Below are 27,323 nucleotides of genomic sequence, written 5' to 3'. Positions count from 1 at the left end.
GCAAACTCCTGCCTGGTCTCATTTTTCTGTAGTTCCTGCAGTGAATTTTCTTGTGTTCCATTCTTTCTTCTTTTTCCATTCAATCTGCTGTCTGATGTGGATGTGCTACCTAGGCTTGAATCTGACAGCAAAGGCAAATGGCTGCATGTTCTCCTGACCTCCAGCATTAATAGCTACATACTCATGAAGGTAGTCAGCCTTGATCCTTGCTGGAGATCTCTTTTCACAGCACCAAGCCTCATGTGCTGACAGTATGGGAAAGCATGTGGAAATAGATAACAGTGACTGTGGCTTCTGCATGTCCCTTCTTTGCACGCAACTGGGTGAATATATATTTTGCATTAGATGGTAGGGGACGGGAGGAAACGTTCTTCCTCTAGTAATGACAAGGTGTTATCAGTGTCAAGGCATGATCCCAGCTTATTCCTCTCTCAAAATAATATCAGCTGATATCTTTTCTTTACAATGTGGTCTTTTGCCAATGCCTGAACATGTCCAAAGATGGAACATTAACAACAGGGCTTTTAAAACTACTTTTGGAGAAAGCAGCTGTTCCAGATAGAGGAGCCTCTCACTAGCAGAGTTAAGTAGAAATGTCTGTTGTTCATTCATCTTTAGACACAAGAAGAGCTCCTTTAATGTAGTCATGCCTTCCCTCACAGTCTGCTCTGCAGTTTCATTGCCCCTATAAACAGAAATTGCCTCCAACTGGAAGAACACAGCATCACTTTCACACTGGAGCACCATCAGCATTTGAGAGAACCAAGCAGCCTCTGTTTCACTTGCCCTGACCCGTCCCTGACTGTTCCTCACCACTGCTGTAATACTTCCTCCCTTATGGCAATCTTGGTGTAGATCAGACAGGTTGCATGAGTCATAGCACACAGAAGAAAAGCAGGCTACTCTACAGGTGGTGTGAGAGCTTGTCAGCAAGACGGGCGTGGGTTTGTATCCTCATACCAAGCTTCAGAAATACTCTGGGGAACTGAAAATATATTTCAATCTCCCAGTGTTCCATTAACCATGCTGAAACAGGATTAGTAGGAAAAAAAGCAGAATTGTACTAGGAATTTAGTACTAGCAGTATGGAAGAGCTACAGATGGTGATGCTGGAGAGCTCACTGAGAGTTCTTGCAAGTGAACAGGATGTGAGAACACTATATATAATATTTTGGGACAGGCTTACCAAGCAACAAAAAAAAAAGGGTCTGTGGTCAGTTTGCGGTCTCAGTAGTGAGTCTGTGCTGCAGAAGGACTGATATTTAGAGTAGTTGCTTCTTACTTAGGGATAGAGGTGCAATGAAAAAAGTTACCGTGGTCTCTGAATTTGCTAGAACTGTTTCCTCTTTTTTTTACATGTAAGAAGAACAATAATTTAAAACTGGTATATTAAAAACCAACAACAATCAAAAAAGGTAAGCAATCATTTCTTTCCGAAGCTCATTATGTAGTGAATGTGACAAAGAGAAGATTTGGCATCTGGTGAGATAAAGGACAAAACATTCCAGGTTGTTCCAGTAGCTGCCCAGGAGACGGGACTGAAACTCACAATGTAGAAAGCTTGGGTGGCTTTATCCTCAGACCTGCAGAAGGATTTGTGATGGTTTTGAGAATAAATAGACCAAGGAATAGTGGCAAGATTGATCATATAATCCCGTGGATTCTACTGTAAGAGTTTGATCTCTTTCATCTCTGAAGGAGGAATGGAAACTGCAGCAAAGAATGCTATTATTTTTCTTTCTGGCAAAAGTCAAATACCATATGCTAGCCCCAAACAATACAGCAAGTCTCAGATTCACATCTTGCATTCTGCTGACACTGGTGGTATACTGCTAACCTAGGGGATAACTTTGTTGGCAACTCTGAAATGTTGACTTGTCCTGCAGTTGATGAAGAGAAAGAAGAAAGAGAAGTCTTAACTGTGTATTTTTTGTAATTTACTTAGTAAGAGTCAAGCAGACTTGCAGCTCTGCAGGTTTTCTTACGGTAAAATACAACCACTGGTGGAGCAGCTGTGTGTCTGTATGTGGGTTTGCCTATACACATGCTCAGAGCTTGTTCAGATGCTGCAGAGAAGCAGTTTAGCTGAATACTACTTGCATGCAGTCAGTTGATGCACACTGTGGAAACTTACCAGGATAATTACAAATATCAAAGTCAGTGTGGTTTTCTGCTGGCTTTTGATAAGGCAGTTAGGTTACCACAGTGAATTAGCAGTAATTTGGTTAGCAATGCAGTGTGTTTATTCTTCTCTTGTCTCCAAGTTCATGTGAATTGTGTGTCAGTTGTTCGAAGTTCAAGCCTTCCTGTGACCAAACAGCCAAATGTGACAGCAGATGGGCACAATGGGGCTGTGTCTGTGAGCATGGAATGCATTCATCAGCTGCGTTCATCAAGTGTCATGGCCAGAAACAGCCTAGGAAGTGATTTACAGGACTTTATCAGCTGCACCAGAAAAAGGTGAGGAGAAGAAAGGCAGTGGTAAATAAAACTACTGATCTCAGCTAAGAAATGGAGGCCAAGCTAGTTTGCTATTCAAGGAGAAAACAATACATCTTCTAAGTTATTAGGATTTATGAGCAAGCAGTTATGTGTCTTGAAATGGCTTATACCTATTTTTATCTGTCTAGATGTACTTGGCATGCCTGACACCCAGGGAAGGCCAGGGACAGCCCCACCAGAGGAGCTGCAATGCTGGACCTGTTGCTCACCAATGAAAGTGAACTGATTGGTGACATCAGGATTGGAGGCTGCTGGGGCTGTAGTGACTATGCAGTGATGGAGTTCACACTCTTGAGGGATATCAGATAAACAAAGAGTAAAATCAGGAAGCTTAATTTTAGGAAGGCCAACTTCCAGCTCATCAAGCAGTTAGTCAACAAAATCCTCTGGGAATCTGCTCTCAAGGACAAAGGAATGGAGCAGAGCTGACAGATCTTTAAGGAAGCTTTCCTGAGGGCACAAGAGCTCTCCATCCCCAGGTGTAGGAAGTCAGGAAAGGAAGGCAAGAAACCAGCATGGCTGAACCAGAAATTGCTGGTCAAACTGGAGAGCAAGAAGAAAATGGACAGTGATAATAGGGATGCTGCCGGGCTGTGTAGGGATGAGGTCAGGAAGGCCAAGACCCAACTGAAAGTGGATTTGTTAAGGGGCACAAAGAAGGGTAAGAAGGGCTTCCATAGGTACATCAACTGGAAAAGTCCTGGAGGGTGTACCCCCTTTAGCGGACAATATAGGCAGGCTGGTAACAACAGACAAGGAAAAGGCAGAAGTACTCAACAGCATTTTTGGCCTCAGTCTTCACTAGCGACTGCTCTATACAGTACTCCAGTAGATGGCTCAGTATGTGGTCATTCTCATATTGAAATACAGAATTCTTCCAGTGAAAATAATAAATCTAGCTTCAGTCCTGCATAACCATCTTGAGAAAGTTCCTATTGTTAGTATGCAAGAAAATTTCTTCTGAGCCAATAAAATAGGATACTTGAATACTACGATGTCATGTACTTAAAGTTGAGTGACTTCCTTCTATATAACATGAATTACTTTCTTATTGTGCTTATTTAAAAAAAAAAAAAAAAAAAAAGGATACTTGCATGGGTGATGATGTCTATAGTTGCTTTAGAGAGAGGATAAAAGAGAAAGCTGACAAAGGTCAGGCAGGATCTGCCCTGCATGTCATATTTTGCACAGTTACTTTGGCTTCTTCATGGATGTTTGCTTCATCTGCCTGAATGCTTTGACACTATGATTCACTGTGGCATCTCACATTGCTGACTGAGGCATATAGGGAGTTTCTTTAATCTCTGCTCAGGTGCTGAGTTAAAAATAGCCCTGCACAGCTATGCACATGGGATATGCCTTGGCTTTCATGGGTTCCTAATCTTTCTGGAAAACAAGACATCAGTACTGTAAATGTGAGGACTACGATTTTTTGAGGAATGCAGTTTTGGCCTCTAGGAATGCAAGAACAAAATTCCTCCTATTTATTTCTTTTGGTGAGAATTTCAGAAACATGAGGCTTTATATCTGTGAATATATACATTTGTAACCTCAATGAAAATACAGTTACAGACTGATTCTGACCTTGCGCAATACTTCCTGCATTTCTGCATTGCCCCTGCCTTCCTTACCTTTGTTTGAGAAAGACAAGATTGTCCAAAAGTGTGTACCCAACCTCTGGAAGATATCTTCATAGCCTGGAAATCCTGTTTTTTCTATCTGATCAGTGGAACTGAACTGACCATTCCTTTTGTATTTTTGCTACTGGAAGAATTATAGCAGCAGGAGGTGGGTCTCTAGCACCAATGAATGAATTCTAAGAGCAGCCGTGATGTTACAGATCTCTGATAAACCTGCATGAACATGTGCTGAACTGGCTCACTTGTGACAGTTCTGACATGACTGCACCTGATGTGAAATAGCACCAGAAGCCCTCGTAAACTCTAGGTGTGACCAGAGGGGTGTTATGTGCATCACATCCTGCACATACCTGGCATCACAGAATATGCAGAGGTGAAGAACAGCCAAAAGGAAAAAGGAGGCCAGCACACAAGCAAGGCTGATGACGCAGTGAAGAAACCGTACAGTGCAGTCTAAAGAGAAGCAGTTATTTTAAGTACACCTCACAAACCATTTACTGCATGCCTCTGACATGCATGCCTTCTACAAAATATTATTTGCTGTATGCTTCTGAATAAGACTAATTTCAGCCTCATTTTCAGAAAGGAAGAGTACCTTGTTTATCTTCTTGCCTAGAATTTCAGAGAGCGCTTTTCAATTCTGACAGCACATTTGTTTATCCTTCCCCAGCCCAAGAAATTCCTCATTGGAAACTTCAGCTCAGCTGCATGGTTTCTGCTGCAGTCATGCCAGTGTCAGTGATGTCTTAGTGCAGGAACAGAGGGCTAAACAGGAAACTTAGCACACAAAGGGAAGCTTACATGGGGAGCAGTCTATGGACTTGGTCTCGTTCAGAGTAGCGTGGGACACAATGCAGGTAGGATTCCTCCCATTGGTGCTACGTGCTGCAAACCTGCTGAGAACTGTCACTGTCCCGTTATCGTTACTGTCTGCTCTGGGTGTGGAGTTGCTCTCTGGGACCCACGAGATCCCAGCAGCTGGCTTCACTGTCTCTGCCTCGCACACAGGGTTCCCATGGTCATCGCAGTACAGAGCCATTCTTGGGAAAACTGCAAAGTACCAGGAAGGGGAGAGATGCATGTGGGTTGCTGTAGTGGGATAGGACGTTTTATCGACTACCCAAAGGGAGCATAATGAGGAGAGGAGACGTGGAAGTGCCATCTCATCACAGCAACGTGTTCCAAAGCCATGGGAGAAAACGATGGTGTATCATTTTTCATTCTGGACAATTCTCCTACATTCAAGTGAACTACTACAGCCTGAGAGGAGGTATCCCTGGACACGGAGGTAGGGAATTCTCCAGAATACAGGGCTGAATTAGACTCGTCCCAAATAGGTCTTACTGAGTCACTGCAGGATAACAGTGTACTCATTCAGAATCCTTCTTAAGAGTATTCTAAATTGCTTCACACTCATCACTTATAACTACAGGGGAGAAAGCAGCAACAGAAGTCTTGGCAAATAAGAAAAGGGAAGAAACAGTTACTCTAAATGTAATGCACGACCCTTTATTGCCGTGAGAAAGCTCCTCTTCTTACCTCACACTTCCTCCCATGCACAAGGAGAGGAGCTTTGTTTGCCCAGGCCTGGACATGGTCCTCTGGACAACAGTGAAATGAGGAGGTAGACCCTTACCTAGCACAGTCAGGTGATACAGGCCATGGAAATTCCCATCCGCATTTACCACTTCGCAGGTGTAATTTCCCTCATCAGCCATTCGTACTTGCTGTATCTCAAGTGCTTGATCCCAGTCTGGTCTGGATTTCCAGTTTATTCTGTCACTGCAGTTGGTTCTTTCTGACTTGTTCTCATCAATCAAGTTTGCCAAGGTGCACTGGCCTCCAATCTTGGGGCTTATTTTCCATGTTACCATAGTTATATTTGTTTTGTTAGGGCAGGTCATCACAGCGCTGTGACCCAGGCGTGCTGACACTCTGTAAATTCCTGGAGGAGACAAGGAAAGAGAAGGAGGTATGAAGAGGTGCCCAAGGATGCCACGTATGGCCTTGGAGTTCTCTTCTGTGCTTCGAGGGGAAATGTCAGCACCATTACATTCTGAAGTGAGGTCCTGTAAGAGCCCGCCCAAGAGCTGCGTGTCTCGTTTTAGACAGAAACCAATTGCCAAATTCATGGCTGTGTTTGCTAAAGTTGGTACTTGGTTTTACTCCTGTCCTCTGCACAGCCCTTTCCCTAAACCAATGGATAAGTAACATGACTTATGACTTATGGGCTGGCAGAGCCCATTGGCGTGGGAAGTTCTTTTGCAGTTTTCTTCCCTCGGCATCATTGCCCAGTACAGGAGAAGAATGAACAAAGACATTGACTCCTGTTTTGTGGTAGATATGAGCAGCCCCCCTAATCAGGTCAAGCACAAGAGTCAAATTCTCTCCTGCCACTCAGAAACTTATCTGAACCAATTTCCCTGATTATAGCACTGTCAAATGAAAAATGATAAAGCAGAAGAGTAAATACAACATTTAGCAGAGAAAAAACCATGCCAGTTTTCTGACAGATGGAGAAAACCTTTGACAGACTCAAGATCACTGTCCCACAACCCTCTGTCCTCCCCTCTTCCCAACAAAAACAACATACAAAAACAAAGACAAAAAAAACCAACAACATGAATTTGCATAGATAATGTGTGGTAAGGAGGAGAAAGCTTATTGCTATATTTTCTGATCCCACATTTTTGGAGCTTAGCTTTTTTAAGTGTTCAACTGAATTTATGAAGGAGAAAGTACCTTCACAGTAAATCTTAAACTCTTGCACGTTACTGGTTTCCATGAGAAATTCCCTTCGGCAATTTCTAAGATCCTTTCCTTTAGTTTTTTTGGTTGTTTTTTTTTTTTTTTTTTTTTTCCCCATTTGAAGGAGAATTGAGAAAAAGATCGTTGTGATGCTCTGCTCCTTCCTCCTCAGCCCTTAATACACACTTGATCTGTAAATACCATCAGAACTACCTGTAGCTCCTGTGACTGCCATGCTGGTGAGCAGAACAATAGTCCATGTGGTGCTCCTGACCACTTCCAAGGCAGCTCTCATGTTCATGGGTGATGCAGGCTTCTTGCACCATCCAGCTTGCTGTGAGATCCCCATCTTCCCCTGCTAAGGATCCGCAGACTTAGAGCCACTGCTCTTCCTGTTCTCATACAGACCCCTGACTGTAGCTACAGCCTGATGGTTTATTCATATCAAGAAGCTTCTTCCTGTGCAGTAAATTGTCAACATAGAGGAAATGGTATTGGTATTTGCTTTCTGCTTTCTGGACTCTTGCATAATGTTACTAAGAGAAGATAAAATCTGTAGCAGAGGTTGCACAAAGTACAAGCAGAGTGACTTTTATGTCTGGCTCTGATCCAATAATGGGGATTTTATCATCAAGAATGGGGGGAAGGTTATTCTTATCCTGCTGCTTAAAGGATGCTCAGCATATTAAAAAGCCAAATAAAACCCTCTTAAAATCCATTTCCTTCCAGCCTACTCTGTTTTCCCCTTGTACCGAACAGCCTAAGACCTTTTCTCTAAAATGTATTGCCAGTCCTTGCTCCCCTCCTGGCAGGGAGGGTGGGTAGGTAGAGGCTGCCCACATGATTAACCCTGCTGTCATACCTGCAAAGGTACCTTCCTAGTTATAAGATGTACATCTCTGGAAATTAATGCAATGAATGGAGTTTTATGGATGTCCATGGCTGTGCTGAAATGTGCCTGCCTGAAAGGGCTTTATTCCTCTGGTCAAACAGACACAAAGCATCCACAGATGAGGGAACCATTGGCAAGAAGGCAGATATCTCATCACCGTCCCCCCTCTACATTGCAGGTAACAGTTAGCTGAGAAGGGGCACAGCAGCCATTGATGACTCAAAGGTGAATGTGGGTAAGAGGAAAGTTGGGCTTCATGTGTTCACAGTTCCTATATTTAGAACAGCCAACAGTAGTGATACACTGAAATTTTCATCTCCGCCATTGATGCATTGATGCAGTTTTATTTCCAAAATATTTGACAAGCAATTTCAGCTACCTTGGTTAGTTCAGCCTCTGCTGTGTGGTTTGGAGGTCATGTGCAACAAGCATTTACTGTGTTTAGACTTGAGCCCAAAATGAAAAGAACATATTTAACATTCTGACACAGATATCCCTCTCGCATGGGAGCTTCAGCCACCTCCTCTTGAGCAACAGAGCTTAGCACTAAAGCATAGAGGCAGAAAACATGGCCTGAGCTGTGAAAACTGGAAGCACTGAGGTTCACATTCTCCTAACGAATGTCTTGTTTTTTTCAGTTTGAGTTAGAAGCTGCTCACAGCACTGCAAGTTACTGCATGACTGTGATGAAGGAAAAGGCCACACAGGTGCAATATGGATGCGGTCCAGTGGTGGGGCTGGCTGCTGTTTCTCAAGTTTTGGAAGGTCAGCCTCTGTCATCCTTTAGCACTGGAGCCACACAGCATGGTAATATGGTGGTAAGAGCATCATTGGTGTATCGCAACTAGTTGCTCTGCGCAGCAGAGCTTCTGACTGGGCTGTTTTACATCTGTCTCCAGCACATCCTCGGAGCTGGTTCTAAGCATCCTTTAGCCTCAGACTGTTTCCTCCGCCTCAGCTCAGACTTCTGTGTTTTGGGAGACTGATTTTCTCGTGGTAGCAGAGTATAGTGAATGACTGCAAGGTGCCCTGCTTCCTTTGTGCCTTATCCTTCCCACTTCCTCCCCAGTTAGTGATGTACCAAGGGCTGTTTTTAGCTACCGGTGCTCCAAAGCGCACTGCAGAGCAGTTGCTCGGCGGCTGGCTCACCTCCGGGCACCAGACGGCAAACGCCTCCTCGAGTCCCGGGGAACGCAGCGCAGTCCGTGTAAGGGCGTTTGCACGTGCACACACTGCCCGCACCCTCACCTCCATCTCGTGGGCATAGCGAGCAACAGCAACGACTTGGGAACTCCTCCTATTAATGAGAGTCCGACCTTTTGGATCGCCTGGGCCGCACGGAATGAAGGGGAACTGTTTCAGGCTACATTTACGTTGGTTGCTCCCAAATTAATGGCTCCTAATTATACCCATGGAAACTACAACAGATACAAAGAGCACAATAACACTATTTGATTGAGCAAATTCTCAGCCACAAAACACTAGTTTTCAAAATAGTCACCACATTAGCTATGTATTTTTGCAAGCAATGAACAGGAGTCTGCCCTGCATACCATGCTTGTCAAAACCTGCACCAGCGGAGGTGCCCCGCTGTCATCACCACTGAAACACACCACCCACTGCCTCACTGTGCTCACATCCACGGTTTGATCTCCACAAATGTTCAGCAAGCATCAATGAATGCCAGTGGGTGCCATTTTTTCTGCATGAAGTAACTCAGTGACACAGCTTTGCTTCATCCACACTCCCATGCCAGACGCCGTTCTGTCAGACTGCCCCTCTGCTGCCATCTGTCGCACGGCAACGAAACACAAGGAAATACTGGCAGGAAGGTTCCACCTCTACTGCCATACCATCAACATCCGCCTCTGGTGTTGTTGGCCAACATAATAAAATAAGAGTCATTACTTCTGGAGAGCCCATCATAAAATATATATAATATAATGAATGTAAGTAACAAAACTTCTTTCATTTTTTAATGTTCTTTATTAGAACATATCAGAAAAGAGAGCAGCAGAAGCATTAAACTAGTGGGATATATGACCTTGTTTTTGTGAAACCAGCACATTGGACTGATTTGATGGCAGTGGTTGCAACTCTCAGTGAGCTCTCCATGTGTTTAATAGGGATTTTTGATGAAATTTTACTCCTCCTGTGCTTCATCCTTCAAAATAATTGTTCATAAATGTACATACGACCAAACAGCGATGACATGAAAAAGGTGTGACTGTGAAGAGAAGGGTAAATAGAAGTTTGGTGGTGGGACATGATCAGATTTTTAGTTGCAACTCTATACATTCCATTTGAAAATTCACTGGTATTGTATCATGTTGACTGAAAATGGAATTGCAAATAAACTAAAAATTTGATGATTTTTTTAGCAATCCTGAAACGCATTCTCAAATCCCTGTATCGAAACAGAAGCACAGCTGTTCAGAGGACTGTGCTCGCCCAGTGTAACACACTGCATAACCCCATTGGCCACCACTCGAGCTGGCACCGCACTGTGCCCCATGTCCTGGTCCCAGCCCAGATGGGGCCACAGCGCACCGATGTCCTGTTGGTGCTGAGGGGCTGGGCCTCTCGGCGGGAAGAGCTGCCACCATCATGGTGTGGGGCAGGGAATGGCTGAGGGGAGAGCTGTGCCGGGCCGTGTGCGGGCTGTGGGCTGTGGGTGGGACATGCCTGCTCTAACTGAATGAAAGGATGGTTCGTTCCAAAAGCCCACTTCATTTTACTTTCAGAAATGGCCTTTGTTGCTTTTCAGTATTACTGGATTTATACATTTCCAAATACACGTTTCGCTTGGATCTCCATCTGACATGTTTTCTGTCCAGATCACTAGAGAATTCTGTATGCAACATTGTAGATCTTCAAGGAACAGGAACGAGCTCTTACAATGGGAACCTCAGAACTGTGACCCACGGAGCCCTGAGCATCACTGGATTATATCACATGCAGCCTCTGGATACCATAGCCACAGAAACTCCCAAATGCTAAGAAGGGCAGTGTTGGACTGCTGCCTGTATGCCTACTACAAAAAGCAGCTGTCAACGGCAGCCCACAGAGGCTGTTCCACTGGAATAGGCTCCCCAGGGAGGTGGTTGAGTCCCCATCCCTGGATGTGCTTAAAAACCGTTTGGATGTGGTGCTCAGGGACATGATTTAGCGGAGGGTTGTTAGAGTTAGGGTAGTATGGTTAGGTTGTGGTTGGACTTGATGATCTTGAAGGTCTTTTCCAACCCATAGCGATTCTATGACCACCTAAAGGCTGTTCCTTCATATCCACACACGGCCAGCCTGGTCAGCAGCCTCAGCTTTTTCACTCTGTTAGTCTATGATTTGTTTGCATCATTGGGGACAACAGGAATACATATATCTCTACATATCTACTGTATGTATTGTATCCGTTGTAGTTTCCATGAATTGTTTCGGAGGCATTACTTTGGGAGCAACCGAAGACAACTCTCCTTCACTCAGGGCGACCCAGGCAAGCCTAAAGCTCGGACACCGACGGGTTAAACTCTGGGCAGCGTCGAGCCCGCCCCGCCCCGCCCCGCCCCGCCCCGCCCGCCGCCTTCCGGGCAGTGCTGCCGCTATGCTGTTGCTGCGGGCGGCGGGGAGACGGACGGGGGGTCCGCATGGCCGCTCTCCTCTGCCGCTGGCCGGCCTTTCGCAGGTGTTGAAGCTGGAGCGGAGCCGCCGCGACGGCGTCATGTTTCCCCTGCAGCGGCTGGCGCGCAACCTGGCTCCTGGCGCAGAGGAAGCGGCCTTCAATCTCTTCCAGCCCGGGCTGCCCGCGCTGCAGCGCGCCGAGGTGCTCTTCACGTCCGGCCGCGGTCACGCCATCGACTACGTGAGCTCCGCCGTGCGCATGGAGCACGCCCCGACGCCCGCGCTGCCCGAGGTCAGGACGCGGCCGGGACAGCGGGGAGGCCGGGTGGGATGGGCTTGGCGACCTCAGCGCTGTGGCTTTGTCCCCGCTGTGTCCCGTGCGGCTGCAAAAGCGGCGGTGGGTGCTGCCCGCCCCATGCGGAAGATCGGTGTGGAAGTGCTCGCTCTTCTCTAGCGCAGGTGTGCTTCGTCGGCCGGAGCAACGTGGGCAAGTCGTCGTTGATCCGGGCCTTGTTCTCGCTGGCTCCAGAAGTGGAGGTCAGAGTGTCAAAAACTCCAGTAAGTGCCGTTTATAACTTGTGTTCCTCTAGGCTAAAAGCTGCTGGTTACCCAGGCGGTGTGGCTGAGGAAGAGGCAAAGGCTCGAGTAGAAAGAGAGCAGACCAGTGCTGGCCTGGCTTTTGCCAAGAGAAAGGTGGGAAGCAATCGGCATAGCTCCTCAGCCTTAGTGCGTAACACACCTGGCACGTGGAGTGGTTCCCTTTGGAAAAGAACCGAGATACCTGTGAAGGTTTTATTAGCTGATTGTTTTAAAGATAGAACTATAGAGGATTGTGAAAAGAGGAGGAGATGATAGCTTATGTACAGGGTATGGAACAGAGACCACTTCTAGGATATCTCCTAGCTGCCCATCTTAGCATCTCTTTCTTCTTTTTTTCTAAATCCTCTCCCTAGGGCCACACAAAGAAGATGAATTTCTTCAACGTAGGGAAGTACTTCACTTTGGTGGATATGCCAGGGTATGGCTACAATGCCCCAAAAGACTTTGTGGATATGGTGGAGGCTTATCTGCAGGAGCGGCACAAGTAAGGAACTTTACCGCAATGCAGCAATGAGAGATGAATGCCTAATTTGCAGATTCATGTAATCAGATGATAAAATGCCACAGAGGTAGCAGCTTTCAGTGGTCGTGTTGACGAGTCTGAAGTTGTTCCCTGGAAACCTCTGTGGTGACCCTCATTCAGTCACTCACTCATGCTTAGACAGATTGAAACAGTAGAAGAGATGAAGGTGCTGCTCCATGCTGAACTCTCAGCTGCCATGCATGGCTTTTCTTTCTCCAAATCTTGCATTTCTTGTTCTTGCTTATGACTTTGGCAGTAGCACAGCAGGATAATGTGCTGACAATGGTGCTGACTATTGTTGCCTGTATTTCTGGCAGCTTGAAGAGGACTTTTCTATTAGTCGATGCTGTGGTAGGAATCCAGAGCACAGATCTTATTGCAGTAGAGATGCTGGAGGAGTTTGGGATTCCTTATGTGGTGAGTAATACTTTGTTCTTGATAAGGTGGAAGCAGTATGAAAACTTGACTTATGTTAGATTACCTTTAGCATATAACTATAAAGGAATGTACCTCCTAACTGAGTTTTTGCAAGCTGTCCTACCTGACTAGTAATACCATCAACTCTGCCTTCTATATTGATAATAAAATAGATCCAAGGTTTGTTTGGGGGCATCTAGGGATTTTTTAAATTTATTTATTGGCATTTTTTTCAGTGCTCAGCTCAAGGAACATGAAAAGGTCTATAGCCTATGCAGGCTGTGGTAGTGTTCTGGTAAACTGTATTATACCACTTCTCCCAATTAGCTGTGACCCAGAATTTTCAGCCTGCTTTGCAAAATGCCCCAGGAACTCTTCCTGATGTTCCAGGCTAGCAGCAAAATCATCTTCTTTTCCTCTCTGTCTTCTCTTTCTGGATCCATACAGATGGTGTTAACAAAAATTGACCGAGCTTCCAAGGGACTGTTGTTAAAGAATGTTCTGGGGATCCAGAAGTTTGTAAAGGAGAAAACTCAGGGATGCTTTCCTCAGCTATTCCTAGTCAGGTAATGGTTTTTTTTTCTTGCTGCTGTTCCTTGTGGATGATGATTTGCACTGAAACCAAGCTACCTTTGTCTGGAACTGTAGCATAGATTGCAGTAGCAATCTATAATTGATTACATTAGAAGTGCTTACTCTATTAATGTTGTATTGCACCGTGGGGATAAATTTAATTTGATGCAGCCAGTGGTTGAATTTGCTTGTCTTGCTCCAAGATATGCATCATCAGGCACTGAACATCCCTTTGTTTCCACAGTTCTGTGGAGTTTTCAGGAGTCCACTTGCTAAGGTGTTTTGTAGCCCATGTTACTGGAAACCTGCCTACTGTAGAGGCCAGCTGAAAAGTCTGGCTCCTGATCTGCTCAGCTCATCTGGAACAAAAGGTACCAAAACTAGAGGTCTGGATTTTTTGTCGTAAGAACCTGAAGCACCAAAATTATTTTTGGATAAGCTTGTATAAATTTTTGGCTAAAGTAATGTTTTTAAAGGTAAGCTTTTTGTTTAATAAACTCATTAATTCAGGACATTTGCACTGTGAATGAATCCTGGGTACTACACAAAACCTATGTATTCGTGTCAAGGGAGGAAAAACAAATAATCAGAGAACCTCCAGAGAGAAGCCAGGTTTTAATAAAGTACTCCATCTCCCTTCAGGTAAACATTCAAAAAGTCACTGCTGCCTACCTGAGCTCTGCTGTATTTAGAATACTACAGATAGTAATCTCATTAATAAAAAAGCATTTAGTTTAGAAATGAAAAAAACACAGCAGTGTGTTAAGTGAACTAAACTTGCCTTGTTGAGCTGAATGACACCTAGAAGTTTAAACTAGCACATGGGCACCCTGCCTGTCTAAGGCTATCCAGAGTGAAAACAGTCAATGCTTTGTTTGCAAAAGGCTTTTTGGAAACTTCTTGTATTTTTGCACCTTTGTAACTCCTCTGCATTGTGCATTCTATAGGTTCAGCACGATAGTATGGCTTGCTTGTGTACATCCAGTTGTCCTTGTTCCTGGTGGATGCGGAAAAGGAAACCTACTTTATGGGATCTGCCTTCTGGTTGGCCGTTGGCTTGAAACAGTGGTGATAAATGAACAACATCTAGTGGAACTCTCTCCTCCTGCACCTTATCATCATTCAGTGCTGCATCTGTTTTAAACGTTCTGTTTTAAATCCCACTTGAAGTTCTGCAGCTGCCTGAGTTATCAGAGATGGGTCCATTACCTGCATCTGTCCTGTGCTGGGAGTTGAAGCACAACACTGAGGTCCCACAGCCGCTGTACCTAAAAGCACAATGTGGGGGAAACCGGAGCTTGTACAGAATCTACAAAAAGAACTGCCATTAAATAGCAGTAGTTGTACACAGGAATTTAGACTAAAGCTAGTAAGTGGCTATGTCTTGTCCTGTCTTAAGACTGCCAATTCTGCGTATGCAGTTGTTCAGGTTAACTTACATTAAGTGTTTAAATCTCAAGAAAAGGTAATTCTTTTATAAACCACTCTGAGGCTTGACGGTGGTATTTCTGCTGTTTGCTACATTAAGGAATTTCTTGTAACTCTCAGATTAGACTTGAAGCAAAGTTTGTTTCCAGCAGATGTGTAGGAAGTGGCAAGGTGAGGAATACAGTAGAGAGATGTGGATCTGCAGTTTCTACATGTAAGCAGAGATCAAGCCTGTAATACTCTACTGTTTTGTTTCTAATCCCAAAATACTCCAAAGCAAACTGGCCTGTGGGTGTTTGATTCTAGAAATAAATACAGTAGGATTTAGAGAGATGGAATACGTGCAAGTCAACATTTCAGGAATAAGTGTGTGTTAGTATCTTAAAACCAGTGTCTTTCGAAGGCATCAGTGTAGTCAAAGCTGTAATCTTCAAGGCCTCAGTTTGTTGTGTGCAAGAATCGATGCCTCTGTGACAGGTATGACAGTAAATAAAATCAAGTTAAATTAAGCAGGACTTATATGTTCAAGCATTTTAGTGCATGCTCTGGCTAAACAGGTGTGACACACTGGCAAGCAGACTTTCTTGCCAAGTTCTTAGGAGTGTGCTGTGTTGCTGAAAGAAGAATTGCATTTTCTGAGGCTGTGGACACAAGTTCTCTCTTTCGTTCACTCGCTGATTTGTGGTGGGCCTGGCACCAAACTGAAGGAGATATCCTGAAACGATTCCATGTAACATCTGTTTTATTGCCATCTCATCATTTTACAGCGAGCTGTATCAACACCAAAAGAAGTGTCCTTTCCTTACATACACGAGTGATTTTTAATATTGGGTTTGCTAACTACTATGTCTCTTACTGAACTAGCCAAAATGTTAAGCCTGTATGCACTGTTCCATTTTAATACTAATTTAACAGTGTTCAAGCATTTGTTAAATACTTTAACTACTTCAGATATAGCTACTCAAATCTTACATAAGCATAGAAAAATGTTGTTCTCAGTAAAGTAATTATTGAGCAGCCATCAACTATTTAGATGATAATTCATGTTTTTGTATTCTAAGAATCCACTGTGTCATTTGTGCACCATGTGGCTATTTGTGCTGATGCTGTTCCCCAGTGGTTCCTGTGATGAACACAGTGCTGCTGGACTGCCACCCTCACCCCTCAGGCAAGTGGTATCTCCAGCTGGCAGCAGCCACAGAGTGCCTCGGGGAAGGCTGTTTAATCTCAGACACCTGAAAGCAATGTATTCACTTCCTTTGAATTTACTTCTTGAGATCCTTCAGTGTTCCATTTTCTTGACTCTGCTGTCCACTGGTTTTGTTTCTCCAGTGTCTTCACCTCAGCTGCACCTTCTTCTTCCTCTTCTTCAGCTTCCTAAGAAAAATCTTCTGAATAGCTTAAGTTACCAAGGTATCATTCCCCATGATGCAAACCAGCAGCCATTACTCTTTCCTAAACTGTAACTGTTCTGTTAAGCACAACAAGTTGCCTGAAAGGTATCTGACACAGCCTAGCAAACAGGAAACCTAAAGCCACTTTGTATATGTCATATTGCTTAATAAAACAGTGGTAACGTTCCACAAAATATTCCCTCATTTAGGAAAAGTCCTAAAGATGTTTTAAAGTGACATCCTCCATTCTCCACAAGAACTCACACAGTTTAGTGCTGAAATTCAAGTGATCTGCCATGATCCATGTATATAGGAGGAGGAATTTACCCAAAATCATACTGAAAAACTAAGTCAAGATGAAACAGCAGTGGATCTCTGCAGAGCCTCTTCCTGGCAGGGCATGGAACTAGGTACTGTAACTGCAGCACTTACCTTATATTGTCAAGTTTCATCTTCAGCCTTTCCTGGACAGACCTAGGCATCAGCAAAGGCTTGTGTCTTCTTGCCCAAGTCAGTGACATGCTGAAAAGGAATTTGGAGCATTTATTTAAGATCCTTTTTCCATAAAACCTTGTCACAAAGTGGTCTGCGCTCTTTCAATGCCTTGCTACCAGCAAGAAAGCTCCACTGACATTCCAGTACTACTTTTCCTAAAATGAAAGTCAGAGACTGAAACTGATTGTGAGATTTGATTTAGCATATCCACTGCTTTTCTTATCTGCAGAATCCCTAGATTTATACTCATTATGATACTACAAGTGCACAGGAACTGTCAGCTTGTGACCTGAAAGTCACAAATCAACTGCTAACCAGAGGCAGATGCTCTATTGGCAGTCTCCTAATCACTCCCTACAGGGATAAGTGTGCCGCCTTTGCAAGCTTTGGGACAAGGGAAGAGGCCAGTAAGAGTAGCACTGTGATACGAGTGCTACAGACCATTCAGCAAGGATCTTGAGAGTAAGGAGCATAGCAGATCCTGGACATAGAATCTATGACATAAGCATACTGAGAAAACTCTGCAGGATCCCATGGAAAGTGTTTCTGAAGGGCAAAGACGCTCAGGAAAGCTGGCAGGTCTTCAATGAGAGCATCCTCCAAGTGCAAGAACTGGTCAGGGCAGAAGAAGAAGGCGCTCCAGGAGAATGGTTAGGCACAACAAGATGGCAGCCCCCGCGGGAGGCGTGGCGGAGCAACCGGAAGGTCTTCCGCCCCGGCCGGAAGCGGTGGCGGGCTGTGGCGGCCATGGCTGACGAGGAGGAGGATGCGCCGGTGAGCGGCGGGGGTTGCGGGTTGTTTGCGTGGGGTGAGCGGCCACGCGTCTACCCCTAGGGCGGGAGGGGGCTCACCGTCTAACGGCCTCCTTCCTCCGCTTTGTCCCTCCAGTTTGAGGAGGACTCCGAGGAAGCCGGCGGCGGACTGGACGGCGGGCAAGGCAAGAGGAAGAGGCTCTTCTCTAAAGAACGTGAGTCCAGGCGGGGGCAGCCGGGGCGGTGCGTTACCCGCCGTGCCAGCTGCCCCGCGGCCGGTAAAGCGTTCGGTGCGGGGCCGGCCCAGCGTGCTGCTGTCTGACATCCCGTTCTGTGCGCGCTCCTGGGATTTTGTTGGCTTCTGCCTACGTGTTCCCTTGCATTCCTGCCTGCCGGGGGTGGGTACCGTCCTGCTGCGGTGGCTGGGCGGGAGCTCAGGATGGGAGCGTTGCTGATGTGCTGAGCAGACGGAGGCCTCACGCTATGTGTCTTCCTGCAGTAAGATGCATGATGTACGGATTCGGGGATGACCAGAACCCTTACACAGAATCTGTGGACATTCTTGAGGACCTGGTGATAGAATTTATCACGGAAATGGTAAGTTAGCCTTAGCTGGTGTACTGAAGGCAGGTCTGTTCAGCTTTGGAAAAGAAGACTGAGGGAGGATCTGATCAATGTCTATAAATATCTAAGGTGCAGGAGGTAAAGAGACAAGGCATTTCAATGGTGTGTGGCAATAGGACAAAGGGAAATGGCCACAAACTAGACTATAGGAGCTTCTGCACAAATGTGTGCAGAACTTCTTCATAGTGAGGGTGACGGAGCACTGGAACAGGCTGCCCAGAGGGATTGTGGAGTCTCCTTCTCTGGAGATATTCAGGACCCACCCGGACTCCTACCTGTGCAATCTGGTCTAGGGAGCCTGCTTTGGTTCCCTCTGCTTCAATGATAGTGTTATCCCAGGCAAAAACTCAAGTGCTGCTAGGAAGAAATCTAAACTCAGATGTTGCTCTTTGAATATTAAGACAAAATTAATGCATTTTATTTCACATGGATTTAGGGCAGCGTTTGGAGCCTTTAAGTAGCAGCTAGGGGAAAAAATCCACAGCTGACTTTGAGGTGTCCTGTGGCATCACTATGTGTTCTGCTAGCAAATGGTTCAGTTTTGAAAGGTTGTATGCTTCTTGTGTTCTCTCAGTGCCTTTACACCGATGGGAATGCAATCCCATGCCATAAAATAAATGCAGACATCTGGGCCCTAAAGCTGATCCAGACACATGTGAACACTTGTGATAAAAAAGAACAGAAAATAAGTGGTAGTGTTTGTGGATCCCTTCTCATGAGAAGTTAGCCTTGCCTACCCTCAGCAGAACACCAGAGTGTCGTCTGATGCAGGTACTGCACACTGCATGCAGACTCTGCTTGATGCTGTTGATCCTCAAACACTCTGCAGATCAGGTGTCTCCTCTCCAGTCTGGCTTCAGTTCCAAAGGCATTCCTGTAGTGTGTGTAAAATGGTACCCAATGCATATGAGGTACTGCACTTGTAAGTTCTTCTGGAACTTGGATGGCAATGCCCAGATCCTGCACTTGCTGCTTATAGACTATTAAAAATGACAGGAAATACAGTGGGATTGAGATCTGAAAAAAACTAAAAGGGGCAGAGGAACACTGATTTTTCTCTCTTGCAGACACACAAGGCCATGTCAATTGGACGGCAGGGCCGTGTACAGGTTGAGGACATCGTCTTCCTAATCCGCAAGGATCCCCGGAAGTTTGCCAGAGTTAAAGACCTTCTGACTATGAATGAAGAACTGAAACGTGCCAGAAAGGCCTTTGATGAAGCAAACTATGGATCTTGATGCTGCATACAGGCTCCACGGGGGCGTGCTGTGGGCTCCTGTAAGAAGAAATGTCACATGTGTTGCTTTCAGGAGTTTATTTGAGATGGAGATCATTGCTGCTGGGATATCTGCCCTGCCTCTCAGCCTCTTGTGGTAGGCATTCAAGCAGCCAGGTGTTTCCTGATTGCACGTGTTATTCCTAACGTCTTTTTATACTGTTCTGTGAATTTGAGAAATGAGCTCTAAGGATTCTTTAAAGGTGAGAAGTCTGTTTGCAGTAGGACTGTGAATTGGGCATCTAGCAGGCCCATGACAAGTTCTTCTTTACTTTGGTTATTGCTAGGTATTCTGTTGACAAGAAACCTGGAAACTAGATCTTGGTTAACCGGACAAACAAAGTTTTCAAGCCCAAACTATTAAAAATTCTGCTCTGTATATAATCCTTGAATAAAGCAACTCAAATCTGTGCCCACTCTTCAGAGACTGAACTTATATTGATCAGTTAACACAGGGCACATAAAAAAGTGCAGGCTCTTCTAGCATCTCATGGGCTCTGAAGCGCTGTTTCTGTCCTAGTAGACACAGCTCTGCTGTTTTCTACCGTACGTTTAGAGAACTGAAATTAACCTGTTCCAGGTTTACTTGCTCTTAGACCCCTTCCTTGCCCCTGTTGGGCAGATACTCCGCTATAAAGCTGATTTGACTTCATTCAAAGAAGTTTTTCAAACAAATAACCCCAAGATCGGGATCACCAAGTAATTACAAATAAGAGCCCGATGGAAAGCACTAAGCATGTGAAATGATGCTAGAGCAAGCAATAAATATGTGCTGGAATTGCTACACTTTGCTTTGCCAAGCAGGCAAAAATTGCACACTGAAAAGACTTCAGGACACAGGAGGACTTGTTCACAGGTAGGTTTACTCTTGCAGACTCTGGCTGTGCTTTGCCCTATTTCTGAAGCAGCAGGATTTGATTAACTTCTTTTCAGGACAAGGATAACAAGTGTAGAACAGTGAAAACACTGAAAGTCAACGCTGTTGTCTGTACAAACTGCAAGAGAGGAGTATAACACTTTGTGGAGAAGGGGCAGATCTTTAGGCCTGAGCAGCAGCAAGTGATCAGCTGCAGCCTTCTGCCTTGGGTGGTAATTTAGTGCTGTCGAATGCACAGCACAAATAACAGGTGGTCCCAGCAATAGAGAAAAGGCACCAAGTAGGAAATAACTCAAAGCTGCAGTCCTTGGACAAGGCCAGGTAAAGGGATAAAGATTACTCATCTGTTTTGAATGCTGTTCCATAAAAAAGAAAAGAAAAAAAAAAAAACTTTTACAAAAATAAGATAGTTATTCCTTTGTTAGCAGAAGTTGGTGTATGAGGTACCAAGACACTTAGAGGCATTCCGAGTTCTACTTAGAAAAACAAGACATGTTTCTTCTTCCCAGTCCAGAATCAGACACCCATTGCTGCAAAAATAGAATCAATATCCACATTCTCAGAATCTTTGTGCACAGACTTGGGGCTTTCTTTTAACGGCAGCTGTTGAGGAGTCTCTGCTGTACTTTGTTTCACAGAAGCTGTATGAATGATGGGACATCCTTGCCAACTTGAAGGTCTCACGATGGGTGAAACACTGCTCACATGGTCCCCAAAAAGCTCAGAATGTTTTTGCTGAACAGTCTTCAGAATTCTCTTTGAGCACTTGGAGAATTTCGCCTTCCTCTGAAAGAACCATGCCCCATGGTACTGCCTTGGCCAGCGCATGTTCTGTGAGCCACACAGGAGGTATTTACAGAGCGTTGTTTTGACACAGCACAGTTTCTTCTGCAAGCTTAAGAGAAGGAAGATGTACAAAAGAGAACTTTAATAGCTGTTACTATTCTGGTGTTTTCAGAGATGTAGATATGAGCATCCTCTACCATTTTATTTGTCATACCCTGGAAATGCAACAGCATCTTGTACAGTGGTAGCCATAGCATTCTGAAGAAATCTGATGCCCTTTACATCATCTAGCACCATTATACACACACACAATCTAAGCTGCATTTTCGTCCCCCCTCTTTATGACGTATTCATGCACTTATTAACTTTTTAAATCCTCTCACAAGTAAAGCTAAACAGATTATTCATATCAGCAGTTCTAGTGACCTGAAGGTGTGATCATGCTCAAGCTCAAAAAAAATAGGTTAGACAACAGTATTTCTTTGCATTGTAGCAAAACGTGTGGAGTTAAACTGTAAAAAGTCAGATCCAGAACCCCCAGACTCAGGAAAAATACCTGCATCCTTGTGACTCCACGTGGTGCAGCCGATTGCTTTTCAACAACTTGCTGCGCAGAAAATAAGCTGCTGATTTGAGTTTGTTGCCTTTGCACCACAGAATAGCTTTTCTGAGTGCCTCCGACAGCTCACCAAAAGATGCAGCTGTTTGAAACATCTGTACGAGAGGCCCAGCATGCTGCAATTTTGCCACAGAAGAGGAAAGTGACACTGATGCTTCTTTAAAAGGTTTTGATGTCATGCATCTACCCTGAAACAAAGAATAACAAAAACAGTTGGGTTTCTAAAAACATGAGGTGCCTGATCCTCTGCTGGAGAGGAGCAAAGCACTGTGTTTTGCATTTCTTAAGGAGAGACGCACAATGGGCATTTATATTCCTGTCTACTGACTTCCTCTTTGGTCACTTCACTTGACATACCAACAAATGCTTTCATAACAGAATGACCTGTTTGACAAATAACATAAAGCAAGGGAAGGGGACATTTTCCATCATTTAGGTATCACATTTCAAATGCTAGGCTCTTTAGAGATAGAGATAATAAATAAAATAACAAAAACAAAGAAAAGCAAACTTGTGTAAAATGGTGGCATACAAACCCCTTGTATTGGAGGTCTGGATGGTCTAAGCAAACTCTTCACATCAAACCACAGGTGGTTCCCTACAGAAAGAGAAGAGTTCCCATTAAGCAAAGAGTTTTAGGACTTTGCACAAAGACACTGTAATGCTTTGCCCTGCTGAGCTCTCAGCTCTCCCACTGTCTCAGCAGACTCATGCCTATACTCAGCACTTCCAAGCATTTCATCATCTTGTGTGGCAACTAGCAAGGGATGAAGAAGATGCAGATTTACAGATGGCTGTAAGGGTGAGCTTGCATGTATAAAAGCTTCATGCATATATCCAGATGCCTGACTGCAAGAGAGGACTGCTAGTTCTGGGCTACATGCCCTCTATATTATAATGTTACATACTCTTGTGTGCACTTTGCATCCCTCACTGTACTTGGGCCCCATGTATACAGAAGCAAGAAAATACAGGACACGCATACAGCATTCATTACCTGCTTCTCTCTTTGCTGTGTTGTTTAAAAACAATTCCCCTTCTTTCCCAGTACTGACATTATCTACAGCTTTATAAAATCAAGGGTGCATGCAGCATTCTCCTCCTCTTCCAAGGACAAGAGAGGGGAGTTTGTACCAGAACCACACTCCATGGGTAGCAGGAAGTGTTTGGCTCTGTTGGACAAAGCCGTAGCCAGTCTCAGATCTCAGAAACCAGTAGGTGCTGTGGCAAAAGGCTTTACCTCTGCTGTCTCTGGTTGCCAGAACGGGTTCTCCAATGTCATCTGCAGGGATGCTGTGGTTTTTCACAGCACTCGCGGAGGTCACAAAACCTCTCTTTTTCCCAACCTTTGACACTGCCTCTGACGTGGTTGGGAAGAGCTTCTTCAGCCAGCTGGTAGGTCTTTTTGCTGTAAGCATTTTAGCTTTTTGTTTCTTCACCTCAGAAGAAAGGTTAACTCCAAGAAAGCTACTGATAGCAGAAGGAAAGGTAAATCCCTTGATGTAAGGCATCTGCTGGGTCTCAGACACGAGATGAAGTGATGTTGATAGCACGTCATACAGAGAGATGAGGCTCTGCAGTACACACCTGTATTGAATCCTGAAGGGAGAAGACAAAGGTGTAGACTCTCCCTTAGCAAGAACTTGTGCTTATACTCACGGAACAATTGCCTTGAATTCAAGGGGAAGAGCTGATTTAAAAAAAAACGAAACATTTCAAACTGCCCTTTCCCTTTGTTCTCCCTTCAATAGAGGCACTTCTCTTTACATTCCATCACATTTTCCTTTAATACTAGGCTGAGCCTCTCCTGCCAAAACACCTTCCATCTTTCAGGCACATTCATGATCACAGCACAGGACTGATGTGACTGGTCCTACAGCTTTGTAGAGTGCAGGCTCTCACATCATGCACAAATCATTTCACAAGAGGTCTTCCTAATAAGCAGTACACTAATAAGCACTGATGCTCTGTGTTTGCTGGGGAAAAAGAGACTTCTTATGTGAAAAACAATTTTAGTGAGTTCTTGTGCACAGTCCTGTTACTTCCTCAGTTACAAGCAGTAGATACTTTCTTAGTGCTGCTCTGACCAGAACAATGATTTTCCTGGAAAATTATTAGGAGCAACTTTATCACAGCCTTTCCATGTCAGCATGAGGCAGATGTACTGCTTGCTGCAGAGTTCCAGATGTCAGTGTCTGGCAGGCTAGCAGCAATGCTGTGTTTTTATTAGTACTCCATAAAGCTTACGATGAACAAAGAACAAAGCCTTCCAAAACAGCACTCTCCACTCACACAACTCTTCAGGTGCTAGAATCGAGTCCAAAAGGATGGAGGGATCTCTGATTTATAAGATTTATAATATTTTTCCTCTCTCCTCCTAGCTGAATAAAGCTCACTCAGCAGCAATGTTCTAATCACAAGCTTTCTCCCTGACAGGCATGTCAAAAAGACAGCAAAGGACTCTGAAATATACAAACCATAGCCGGCTCAACAAGCCTGAAGCCACGGTGTTCAAAAGTATGAATTCTTCTGAACAGAGATGTTTAACAGACAAGCTGAAGATTACACTAGTTAAGGTTAAAGAATAAACAGTATGTAATGAAACTTGCTGAGCACACCAATTACAGGCAATTCACAAGGCAATATCCTGAATAATTTTGGAGATACGTATCCAAATTTTGGGATGCTCAAGGCTGGAACAGCAGCCAGCCAACAGCCTGAGGTTCCTACCTAATAACTTGAAAATAAGATGTCTGGCTATCAAAAAATCTTTAAGCTGCACAAATGAATTGCACAGTGGAGTCCACCAGCAACACAGAGCCTATAGCAGACCTTACTTTGGCCTCATGAAGTGCTGCCAGTGAACTGTAAGAATGTTTATATAGTGAAAAAAGGATACAGAAATGCTTTACAGCAACAGTCTAGCAGACGCAGTATGAGCTTACAGCCTCCCAGCACCTTCACGGCCACCGTTTCCAGCATAGGCTGGCTGGGAACTAAGCACTCTGCTTGGGCCTCGGCTTTATTTTTCCTGTGACAAGACAAGGGCGAGTAGACGTCTGTGATCTAGCATCTCCTCCTTCAGTTCTGTAGGCTGATCTATGGGTAGTATTGCATACAGGGACATGTATGCAATACTTACCTGGGAATCAGTTCTGCCAGGGTTTCAATGCAGCCCACCAAGTTCATTTTCCACAGGCGCTTCAAGCATTGTTCCACCTAGGAAAAAAAAGAGGAAAAAAAAGAAGAAAAAAAAGGAAAGTCCTTCAGCTGGTGTTCTGAGAGATGCAAATGCCCCTGTCTAAGAGCAGTCAGTATTTTAAGTGACACCTTCCCCTTATCAGTTTAATAGCAAATTGCAGGTTTGTGTGATGCAGTCATGTTCCCATATCTGCACTGTGCAGAAGAGACCCCTTTATCACCTTAATGTGAACAGGGAATTAAGAGCAGGTCACTGTTCATTGGCACTGCATGGTTTCTCCTGCAGCATATAAATGGAGTTCAAGAGCATTTAGACAATGCTCTGAGGCATACGGTCTGATTTTTGGGTGGTCCTGCATGGAGCCAGGAGTTGGACTCAATGATCCTTATGGGTCCCTTACAACCCATGATATTCTATGTCTCTGTGATAATGCAGCATGATGATGATATGGGGATAAAGTACAGAGGTTTCTCAAATATTAGCAATGGATGTATGGAACGTGTTTGGGATTTAACTACTCTTTCAAAAACAATACAGAACAAATGAATCAAGAAGGTAAGAACGATTGCTGTTGTATTTCAGCATAGTTATTTGAAGACTATGGCAATCCCTTTACTACAGAACTGCTAAAGAGTTCAGCTTCTGCTTTAGGAGAGGCAGTGCCCAACAGAGCAGCCTGCAGTTGTTCTTCCACACGCAAACCTCCCCCCTCCCAACTGAATCAAATAGCACAAGGCTCCAAGACACACCAGCTGAAATAAAGCTCTGCTTTGCATGAGCATGAGTCCCAGGTCTATTCCGGGACCAGTGCATGGCGTGCACAAACCATCCCTGGTTTTGCACTTGGGCTGGAGGAATCCCAGGCATCAAGGAGCAGACCTTGAGAGCAGCCCTGCAGAGAAGGACCTGGGGGTCCTGACAGATGAAAAGCTTAACACGAGCCAGCAGTGTGCTCTTGCAGCTTGGAAAGCAAATGGTATCCTGGGCTGCATCAGAAGAGGGGTGGCCAGCAGGGACTGGGAGGTGATTGTCCCTCTCTACTCTGCCCTTGTGAGGCCTCATTTGCAGTACTGCGTCCAGGTCTGGAGCCCACCGTACAAGAAAAACAGGGAGCTGTTGGAGAGGGTCCAGAGGAGAGCCACAATGATCAGGGTGCTGGAGCACCTCCCCTATGAAGACAGGCTTGTTCAGCCTGGAGAAAAGAAGGCTGCGGTACGACCTAATCACAGCATTTCAGTACCTAAAGGCAGCCTACAAACAGGAGGGGAATCAAGTCTTTGAAAGGGTAGATAACAGCAGTTTTTGGTTTGAAGTTGAGGGAGGGAAGATTTAGGTTGGATGTCAGGGGGAAGTTCTTTACAGAGAGAGTGGTGAGGTGCTGGAACAGGCTGCCCAGGGAGGTTGTGGATGCCCCATTCCTAGAGGTGTTCAAGGCAAGCTGCCCGCCGCTCACCTGCTGCATAGCCAGGTAGGACCGGTGCCGCAGCAGCCTGCTGTGAAAGACGTAGAGCAGGGCCCTCAACACGCGTCCCTCGGCGGCCAGGCCCGGCCCGGACAGCCGCTTCAGGGTGCCAACGCAGCGCCGCCGCAGGGCCGGCAGGCAGCTCACTGCGAACAGGAGGCACTCAGCGATCCCCGCACGCACCGCCGTTCACCACGCGCGCTCCCCGCACCAGACTCCGCACGCCCAGGGTCGCCTTCCCCCCTCCCGACCCTCCCTGCGGCCTCTCCGGCTCCGGTGCCTCCGCTCCTCCCCACCCTATCCCGGCCGCGCGGCCCGGCAGCCGAGCCGGGGACCTGCGGGGTGCTGGGCGGTCACGGCCACCGCGCTGCTGCTAGCGGGCCACGGCACGTCCACGCGGTTCCACGCCGCCTCGGGCGCCGCCATCTTTCCCTGTGCGGGGCGGTGCTGCGCGGGGCGGGACATGCAGGCGGGGGTGCGGTCTGGACTCGGTCACCCCCGGCGTTCCTCGCGCGTATCGAGCGTTGCTGTTTGGGCTGCTCGGAGAGGTGGGTGCCGCAGCTGATGGGCCTCGCGATGCGCTGCGGCGGCAGCCCGTCAGCCGGTGACTCAAGTCCTGTGGCTGTCCCCTGTCATCACGCGATGCCCAGATCCCACAACACAAAACACGTGTGTTTCACGTGAGCAGCAGTCGGCATTTGTGGCGGGGAAGAGGGACCGAGTGTGCGCTCGGGTGCCTGGTCCCAGCCCAAGTCCCTGGTCCACTTCCCAGTGCCAAACTAAAGGCTGAAGGCTTGGGGGAGAGTGGTTGGAACGCTGTGCTGCAGAAAAGGATTTGGAGGTGTTAGCTGACAACCAGCTGAATGTCAGCCAGCAGTGTGCCCAGATGGCCAAGGCC

General features: G+C 45.6%; 4 protein-coding genes and 1 long non-coding RNA gene across 9 annotated transcripts; 2 read left to right on the top strand and 3 right to left on the bottom strand.

Moving 5' to 3' along the window:
* Window positions 1–4,380: 4,380 nt before the first annotated feature.
* Window positions 4,381–7,378, bottom strand: LOC100538972 (cell surface glycoprotein CD200 receptor 1-B). Its single transcript, XM_031556140.2, has 4 exons — window positions 7,104–7,378; window positions 5,779–6,087; window positions 4,944–5,192; window positions 4,381–4,595 (listed from the first exon to the last, which is right to left on the bottom strand). Exons 1-4 carry the CDS (start codon window positions 7,237–7,239, stop codon window positions 4,381–4,383), a joined length of 909 nt encoding a protein of 302 aa, XP_031412000.2. The 5' UTR covers window positions 7,240–7,378.
* Window positions 7,379–11,380: 4,002 nt separating this feature from the next.
* GTPBP8 (GTP binding protein 8) lies at window positions 11,381–15,447 on the top strand. The gene is made up of 7 exons (XM_003202746.4): window positions 11,381–11,689; window positions 11,857–11,955; window positions 12,351–12,481; window positions 12,838–12,937; window positions 13,385–13,503; window positions 13,755–13,881; window positions 14,458–15,447. The coding sequence occupies exons 1-6, from the start codon at window positions 11,381–11,383 to the stop codon at window positions 13,837–13,839; spliced, it is 843 nt and encodes a 280-aa protein (XP_003202794.3). The 3' UTR covers window positions 13,840–13,881; window positions 14,458–15,447.
* A 215-nt stretch (window positions 15,448–15,662) lies between these two features.
* Window positions 15,663–17,573, bottom strand: LOC146545464 (uncharacterized). The gene is made up of 3 exons (XR_014886869.1): window positions 17,339–17,573; window positions 16,765–16,854; window positions 15,663–16,315 (listed from the first exon to the last, which is right to left on the bottom strand). It is a non-coding gene; the product is annotated as an uncharacterized LOC146545464 (long non-coding RNA).
* On the top strand, window positions 17,447–21,364 carry TAF13 (TATA-box binding protein associated factor 13). Of its 2 annotated transcripts, XR_014886866.1 has the most exons (5): window positions 17,447–17,601; window positions 17,716–17,794; window positions 18,079–18,176; window positions 19,271–19,576; window positions 20,995–21,364. XR_014886866.1 is itself a non-coding variant. In XM_010719558.4 (4 exons), exons 1-4 carry the CDS (start codon window positions 17,575–17,577, stop codon window positions 19,439–19,441), a joined length of 375 nt encoding a protein of 124 aa, XP_010717860.1. In that variant the 5' UTR covers window positions 17,447–17,574; the 3' UTR covers window positions 19,442–19,889. The 2 variants fall into 2 exon arrangements, 1 of the variants encoding a protein (XP_010717860.1); XM_010719558.4 differs by lacking the exon at window positions 20,995–21,364 and having other exon boundaries at window positions 19,271–19,889.
* RMP64 (ribonuclease MRP subunit p64) lies at window positions 20,323–27,026 on the bottom strand. 4 transcript variants are annotated; one of them, XM_085237845.1, is made up of 9 exons: window positions 26,761–27,026; window positions 26,417–26,571; window positions 24,904–24,980; window positions 24,661–24,792; window positions 24,239–24,328; window positions 23,002–23,360; window positions 22,298–22,359; window positions 21,699–21,949; window positions 20,323–21,251 (listed from the first exon to the last, which is right to left on the bottom strand). In XM_085237845.1, exons 1-9 carry the CDS (start codon window positions 26,888–26,890, stop codon window positions 20,873–20,875), a joined length of 1,635 nt encoding a protein of 544 aa, XP_085093971.1. In that variant the 5' UTR covers window positions 26,891–27,026; the 3' UTR covers window positions 20,323–20,872. The 4 variants fall into 4 exon arrangements, with proteins under 4 accessions (XP_085093971.1, XP_085093979.1, XP_085093995.1 ...); XM_085237853.1 differs by having other exon boundaries at window positions 24,239–24,316; window positions 26,761–27,024; XM_085237869.1 differs by having other exon boundaries at window positions 26,722–27,022.
* Between the last annotated feature and the right edge of the window lie 297 nt (window positions 27,027–27,323).

This window comes from Meleagris gallopavo, chromosome 1 (assembly GCF_905368555.1).
Source record: "Meleagris gallopavo chromosome 1, MGAL_WU_HG_1.1, whole genome shotgun sequence".
In the NCBI taxonomy this organism is placed as follows: Eukaryota; Metazoa; Chordata; class Aves; order Galliformes; family Phasianidae; genus Meleagris; species Meleagris gallopavo.
This window is presented reverse-complemented; position numbering and strand designations above follow the sequence as displayed.